General features: G+C 33.1%; 1 protein-coding gene across 2 annotated transcripts; it reads right to left on the bottom strand.

Moving 5' to 3' along the window:
* Positions 1-230: 230 nt before the first annotated feature.
* LOC114399831 lies at positions 231-7,035 on the bottom strand. 2 transcript variants are annotated; one of them, XM_028362048.1, is made up of 8 exons: positions 6,774-7,035; positions 5,954-6,085; positions 5,686-5,788; positions 5,295-5,373; positions 4,880-4,931; positions 1,074-1,119; positions 650-988; positions 231-572 (listed from the first exon to the last, which is right to left on the bottom strand). In XM_028362048.1, exons 3-8 carry the CDS (start codon positions 5,746-5,748, stop codon positions 450-452), a joined length of 702 nt encoding a protein of 233 aa, XP_028217849.1. In that variant the 5' UTR covers positions 5,749-5,788; positions 5,954-6,085; positions 6,774-7,035; the 3' UTR covers positions 231-449. The 2 variants fall into 2 exon arrangements, 1 of the variants encoding a protein (XP_028217849.1); XR_003663843.1 differs by lacking the exons at positions 231-572; positions 650-988; positions 1,074-1,119 and adding an exon at positions 3,947-4,423.
* Between the last annotated feature and the right edge of the window lie 1,080 nt (positions 7,036-8,115).

Below are 8,115 nucleotides of genomic sequence, written 5' to 3'. Positions count from 1 at the left end.
AAAAGTTTTTTAAAATTTCACTAATGGTGACGCGTGGTGCACAAATATTGACACTTGACCGGACATACTTTTTTAATAACTAGTTGGTAACCCGTGCGTATGCATGGGTCACTTGTAATTTATTTTGTATGAATATTTATTTATTCTATAATACAATATTAAAATGAAAAATAGTACAAAAATAAAAATATATGTAACATTAATAATAATTAGATTATTTGCATTAAAAAAAGCTAGATTACTCATTGACCAAGGCAATGTTAGTAAACAAAACAAAAAACCTAAACTTAATTTAGTCACTATCAGTATCACTGTTGTCCCAATCCTTTTGACTTCTAATAATAATTTCCCAAATTTGTTCATGATGTCTGTAGTAGAATGAGATTTCATCACCATGAGAAAAATTACTTTCTTCAAGGAATTTATACCAAGGTTGCACAACATATTTTTCACCAATTCCAACCAATATCAAGAACAATAACATTCCACTGTAACGGAGGCCCTAATCTTCTAAGGATTGTCATGTGTTGATCGCAGCCATTTAGATGTCTAGTTACACAGCTTGAAAGATTCTGCAAAAGAGGATAAATAATAATTATATTTAAGTTTGTATTTATATAAGTCATAATAAAAATTTTGTTATCATTACCAAAGGGTGCAGTGCGTCAATCATTGATTGCGTTATTTCAAGTGTCCAAATATGCTGCATGGATATCATCCATGATCTTTCGGAGGTCTGCTGTTCTAGTGGTGGACTGAAATGAAGGTCGAATACTAAGATGTGGTCAATGGCAAAGAAATGAATGATGGTAGATTCATAAATGGCTAATTCTTTTCTAAACTGTTTCAGTCCTTCAGCAAAAAAAACTTTTCCCTTATGGAGTCTGACTTGGATTTGGTATACAGCTCCATTATATTTGAAGCGGACATATTCGAGATATTTTGGTGCCCACCTAATGTGGTAAAAAAATGGGACTTTTATTATGTCCTGCAAGAAAATATTGTGTGTAAAATTATAATAAATAATCTGCAAAAAAAAAAAAGCAAAGAAATGAGTTTCAAAGCAATATTACCCTATCATTGTGGAATGTGGCTCTGAACTGCATGATTGCTGGTTTTCTGATAAATGGAAGTTCCACCCAGAATGAGATTGGACATAAAAAGCAACATAGTTGTGTTATTTAGATAGATAATAATCAAACATGTGGACCTAGGAAGAAACAAAGCAATTAAATTTAATCTATAAAGCAGGTACATAAAGTGTAATTATGTTTAGTAATTTTAGAGGCATATGCAATTCTAGATTAGCAATAAAATTGTCGAAACAATATATTAGGTTCTGGCATTGCTGATCAAACATGGAGGAAATTAAACAGCATTCCAGGTTGGCGAAATGATACAAAAATGGCATGATCTGATAGAAATGAAGATATATATTGTAATTTTGTTTAGTCATTTTAGAGGTATGTGTAATTCTAGATTAGGACATTTAGATGCATATAACCTTCTACAATTGTTGATCAAACATAGAGGGAATTAAACAATATTTCAGCTTTTTCGAATGCTTAAAAAATGTATGTAAGAAAGACTCGTCTCCGACTGAAGAAATCAATACCAGGAAAAAATATGAATAACCAAACAACTACATAGAAAATAAAATAATCAAACAACATATTTGTTGTGAAAGAAAGCCAACATAAGTAACTATATATCATAGTACAGGGTGGTCCTCTTTAATTGTGGCATTGGTCGACAACACAATAATAGTGTTTTCATTGTTACACTGATACAATGATGAATAACAAAATTTCATGAGGAAGATTAACATGCACAAATAAACACCATATGAAAACAACAGTTGAAATAATCAGTATAGTCCCTAATATGAAATTATTTAATATGGTTTGGTAACAGCCAGCAGTTACCGATGGCATCTCCTTTTAAAAAAAATGAAAGATACATTTCCTTATCAGAGTATTAAGAATTAACAGTTGATGTATGAGCTATATCATATTGAAGAACATGTTTATTGAAGACACCAACATTTGATCATGACTATGCTTTTTCATCAATACATACATTTGATCATGACCATGGTTCTTGCTGCTGAATAGGATATTTAAGTCTAATTCAACTATATTACCTGTTGGCTCGTGTTAATTTGCTTTTCTATGGTGACATCAAGTGTTCATGGAGATTATTCTGTGTTTGTACCAAAAAAATGAACTGAATGACTAATGGGATGAGATTTTTACTTTGCCCTACTGGTTTGCATACTTTATACACTCAACTACAAATTCTACTTTTGTTGCAGAATGTTCATTGGCACTTGCAAAAGGCTGAAAATTATGAAGGGTTCTGATCCCATTGGTTTAGGTATGTATTCTCAGCATTGACTCATTTTACAGGCACTCAGTATACCTAATGTGGAAAACTTACATGAACTAATAGATTGTGACCTGGTTAACTTGAGAATGACACAATGTCTAAGAACTATAACCTGGCACATATTATGATATTGTATCACTTGAATCTAGACAAACATCAATATATGCTATCTTATGAAATATTTGCAACATTATATATCAATATTAATACAGGGCTAAGAACAAAAAATTTCTGGTAACTTTAAAACTTGGTGTTTCTTATAAACTAATACAGGGCCAAGATCACTAGTAACTCTATACCTTATAAACTTCAAATAATGTGCCTCAATTTGCTTAAGTAGATTTTCTTGCCTCACAGCTCCCAGACACCTTTCTTTGGGGCATCAGACCAATAAGCTGTATTCGTGATGAAAGGCACCCGTGTCAGTCTGGTGGGATACAGAAAACTGCTTTGTACCCGCCGGTTTCCAAGTTCGTAACGTCTTCCCTGCCATCAAGGAGGCGTTGACAGTAAATGGGATCGAAGGTGATAACATCTACGCGTTCGATCATAGTACTTCTTTCTCAAAACGAAACTTTAAGGAACTTCTTCGTCTCACAAGCATCCGTTACACCAAAACTAAAGGTATGAATATTGTATGTAATTCATCTACACTTTACGATCTTCATGTAATTTTTTGCTTACAACAGGAAAAAATAGCGCAGACAGACGTCTTTAGAAGAAACTCGAGAATTGGAGTTCTAAACACCCACCACCAGCGCACGTGTTTTTGATCTCCAACGACAAAGGTTTTCTTAACATTTTAAAAGAGTTAAAAGAAAAATAGTACAATATATTAGTGGCTACTCAAAAGCATGCTTGTGAGGCCTTCCACAAAGTTGCAAGCATAACATGGAGGTGGGGTTGGTTGAAAGGAGAAGATCTCTCCTTAATACATGTTAATCATTTCGCTCCTGCTCATTTCCAGAAAAAGATAACATTAGTCTTAAATATAGTATTTGTTAGTATAATTAATAGTTTTTTAAAAGATAAAAAAAAAACTTCGTACCCCATTGCCTCTAACTTTACCGCTGCACCAGGGCTCGCCCTCCCGGGTCTATTGCTTGGAAGACAATTATCCTAACCTAGATTAAAAAAAAAAAAGTTTTTTAAAAGATAATTAAAAGAAAATTTAACGTAGATTAAAATAGTATAAGAAGCAGGTAAATTTTATTTTATGTACAAAAGTTACTCTACTTACTAAATCAAGTAATAGCTCATATTTAGTTTTTGTTCATTGTTTTAGGTTTGAGACCAAGGGAAAACGTATTCATACCCGAAATATGGTATTGCATATCATGACCATATAGTGAAAGATCATATTGCTAATATGTAGCCTCTTCTGAAACATTTAATTATATGCTCGAGTTCAAATTGTCAAAGTTAGGAAAAATTATTAGATAGCATGTATTAGCAAGTTTTTATAGTTCTTATTTATCTCTATATAACATGTAGTTGGGTTTTTTAATTTTCGAGAAAAACCAATAATAATTAAATTAAGTGTTATTAAAATTAGTTGGAACTACAGTAGTAATTTTTCCAAAGTAGTATTTCGGATAATATATCTAAGGTTCAAGTTAGTAGGGAAAAACTTATAGACCCCAAAGCTTAGTAAAGGATAGAAGATGAGGAAAAATAGGAAGGTAAAACTGAATATTTTTTGTGTCTATTTCATTCCCACTCTATTAAATTTATATGCTAACTCCTACACAAAGATAAAATTAACTTTGGCCCTGTAGTGCTAATCACTAATAACAGAATTATCATAACAGAATGAAAACATTCCTTTATTGCGGAATGGGATAGTGGCTTCAAATAAAATCCTTGAAGCATGTAGGCTTTCTGATGGTCCTACTGGACCTGTTGTGGTCCACTTTGTTGTTATGTTCTCCATGTTCCTCATAGTCCAGGTTGCTATCAGAAACGGTAACATTTCCTTGGCATATAAGCTATTCAAATTCCCAGGAAATATCTAAGATCAGCTTCATATCCTTATCTGTAGAAGATAGTATGATTTACTACATCTCTCATACATTAATATTAATTGAACAAACTAAATTATCAGCGAGTTGATAACATAAGACAACCTACTCGTATCAATTTTATCACTTAATGGATTTAGTATTCAGCATTTTAATTTGATATTACGGTGTTCAGATTTTCATATACTCATGAGTTATGAAAACAGAAAATGCTCCAAGAGCCAGTGCTTTGAAAACATCTGTGATTTGTCAATTGGTACAGGAAAACAGGAACTGTTCTTTGAGCAGCTTCTACAATCTATTAAGCTTTTAATGCCTAATATACCTGCGATTAACTAAAATTAACAAAGAATGGACATGAAAAAGATAACATTGGAGACCACCTAAATCAGACAGTCAAAATATGATTTATTTCTACTTCAATAAACAGGAAATTTCAAAAGAATGAAAATAAAATTACAACAAAGTACCTTTTCCAGACCAAATAATTGTTTCGGAATGCTCCTCTGGAGAGGTCTAATCCTGGGGACACAATTCCACAAAACCACAAGTTACTACTTCAGCCTACATGTGTCTGACGTGGTGACTGATGGACATCATCAAAATGCAGTTAGCTAGGTGGTATAGTTATAGGACGTTAAGGTTTAGTTGGTCTTGGGAGGGTGTCCTTAAACATATAGCTACATCAAATGATCCCTAAAATACCCATGGTTGAGAGCACCTAATAATAGTATATTTCATTCATGAGAGCATTAGTTAGAAACTTGTACCACAAAACATAACACAATACAAAATATTGTCCCTATAAGTGAAAGAGCCAGAGGCCAAACCAACAAACAACAACATCACAAGCTTACAATACCTTCTTAGCAACAGTGTCATTACCTTTCTCCCCCTTAAATATTTTATCCATCAATTTGTGGAGAAAATGTCCAAAGGGCCCAGAGTAGGCAAAACCATAGAGCTGCAAATCAATTTGATTTCAAAACTGCTCAGTACTAAAAAAATTTCACTACAAACTTCATTTCTGCTTCATCTTTTCAGAAAAAGTGAAACAGGTAGCATAGTATTTTTTTTCATATGATCATTGTTTGAGAGTTATGAAATGGTTAATGGTAAAGACCATACTCTAGTTACCTTCATGGAAAATTCTGGTTGTTAGAAAATTCGATCCAGACATATAGATAATGTCCAAATTGAAAATGAAATTGAAACAGTGATTTCCCACATATAATAAATAATTTAGAAGAAGCACAGTTAAGTCAAATGGACATACCATGAAAAGAAGTACCCTTCTAACTGAAGTTTCTTGGCCCAGATAACTTCTGTGCCACTGCATCACTAAAACCAGCCAAAACTGCCACAATAATCGCCTAAAACTGCAAAAGTTTTGTTTTTTCAACAGCCCCATTAGTCTCTTAACAACCAAAGTGAAAAATAAATACATAAAAAAATTTTCTTTCTTTCTCTCAATTCAACCCAATCATTCTCTTAGAAATTAAAGTGAAAAAAATGAAAAGCGGGTGAAAAGGGAGATTAGAAACCTTGGTTCTGAGAGGATGAAGCTGAAGTTGGTTGAGATATTTCTTGAAAACGTTGTTGACTTCGTCAGACATGATGGTTGATCAAACCCCGGATCTTGTGTGTGTAGTTTAGTTTGTGATAGTTACTATATCCTGTATAAGATGGAGTGAGATTGAAAGTGACACAAACATAGGAAATATAGAAGGACGAAACAAAAGCATTGGAATTTTTTTGGGGATACAAACTATACATTGCTAGTATACACATATATATATATTCATAGTGCTTGAATATCAGTGTTATTTAAAAAAGAAACTATACACATATAAGTATACAATTCTAAATACAAATCTATTAAAATGCTGGAATGAAAATATATCCCATGTGAAAAATAAATAATTTTAAAAGTGCCACAAAATGCACTTAGCATATCTCCACCTTCCTCCAACATCATTCCCTGGTCACGGCATTCACGGCTGCAAAATGCCCTCTCTCCCCTGAATTATAATCATACTCATAAGCTGTTTAGATTAATCACCCAATATTTTTTCACTTAATTTCATTCATAATCAGTCTTTTTATCCTAAAACAATCACGCAGGAAAAATACAATATTTTGTCATCAGTTAATAGGCGAAAAAGATAACAAATTTGAAACTTTGTCCATCAAGCGATCAACAATATGATATAGGTATGCTATCAAATTTCATGCAGAGATTAAAATTCGTATTCCAGAAATAGGTCAAATTTTCATGAGCTTGACATGCATTCATGCCTATAATATTACCATTGATTAATGGCAATGGTGTTTATGGGGATGGATATAGAAAAAAGCAATTACCTGTACATGTAGATGTCCATATCATGCCCAAGATTTTTGTTGCAGTAAAAATAGAAGCTCCTTTCCCTTATAATAGAGTTAACTTGGCCTTTCAAGCATCTCAACGCATGTTACAACCCTAAATTGGTAGTCTCCTTCAAGAAATATAATCAATCTATATTTCCTCGTCCGATCTTTCTGTCACAACCTACCCTTTGGCGGGAGGGCGACGCGGGGCTCGCGGGTGCGTCTTCCAAGAAAGGAATACGCGCGGAGTCGCCACCAACGTTTATTTGAGGAAAACGTCGGAAAAACCGGAAAAGACGTGATCTACGAACTTTAAGTGAAAGGTTCGGGAGTTGTATTTACGCACGGGGAATGTATTAGCACCCCACACGTTCGTCACAAGAGACGGCAACCTTTAATCAAATGTGGAAATATGACTTCAATTTATGTTATCTTCCCTTTTTACGTTCTTATGTCTTTTTTATGTCTTTTTATATTTTTATCTTTTTGTGGTCGACAAGGGCGTTTCCCTTTGCTCCTATGTATTCCTCAATTGTGATGAGAAAATCAGACCTACGTAGTTCTTTTGTGAACAAAGTGTTTTGGTTAAGTTATTTTTTTATCCTTTTTTGCAAGATATGTTTTTATTGAATGAAAGGTCATTTAAGGCGTTGGACCATTAGACAATCTTTCGATTCTTTTGAAAAGTGAGAAAACATTAAGGCATTGGACCATTAATAATTTCTTTATTTTTGAAAGAGGTAACAAAGTTACATATTGATTTTAGGCTTTTTAGAAATCTACACTTAACCAATAAAAGCGGAAAAGACCATTTCAAGGCGTTGGACCTTTGAAAATGGCTTTTTTAGGCGATGACAAAAGTTTGGTTTATGAATTGATTTTAGCCTTAGTTTCACTTTGGTTATTAGTCGATTCGATTTAAGAAAGAGAAATCCCAAAGAAACACGTCCGATTATTTTTTTATTTTTATTTTACTAAAAGATATTTTTTATTATTATATTATTATTTTACCTCCTTTTGGGTTCCAATGTGGTTACGGCATGACCTAACGGTCGGATTTCATTTTAACAGAAATTAACGGATGTTACAATTCAAATGATCAATGGAAATTTATATTATTTTTTGATTAGGCGAGAAAATGACTTAAGTAAATGACTAAAGCACGTTAAAAACGGAAGAAAAGAAAACTGAAAGTAAACGAAATTAAAGTGAAAGTACACAAAACAAGAAATGAATTGAAAGTCTCGAATTCGAAAACTTACCCGTTGAAGAACGAAGAACGGATGAAGAACGGTGAAGAACGACGAAGAACGATGAAGAATTTCCACAGAATCGC

This window comes from Glycine soja, chromosome 19 (assembly GCF_004193775.1).
Source record: "Glycine soja cultivar W05 chromosome 19, ASM419377v2, whole genome shotgun sequence".
Classification (NCBI taxonomy): Eukaryota; Viridiplantae; Streptophyta; class Magnoliopsida; order Fabales; family Fabaceae; genus Glycine; species Glycine soja.
The sequence above is the reverse complement of the archived record's forward strand: the minus strand, read 5'-3'. Positions and strand labels throughout refer to the sequence as shown.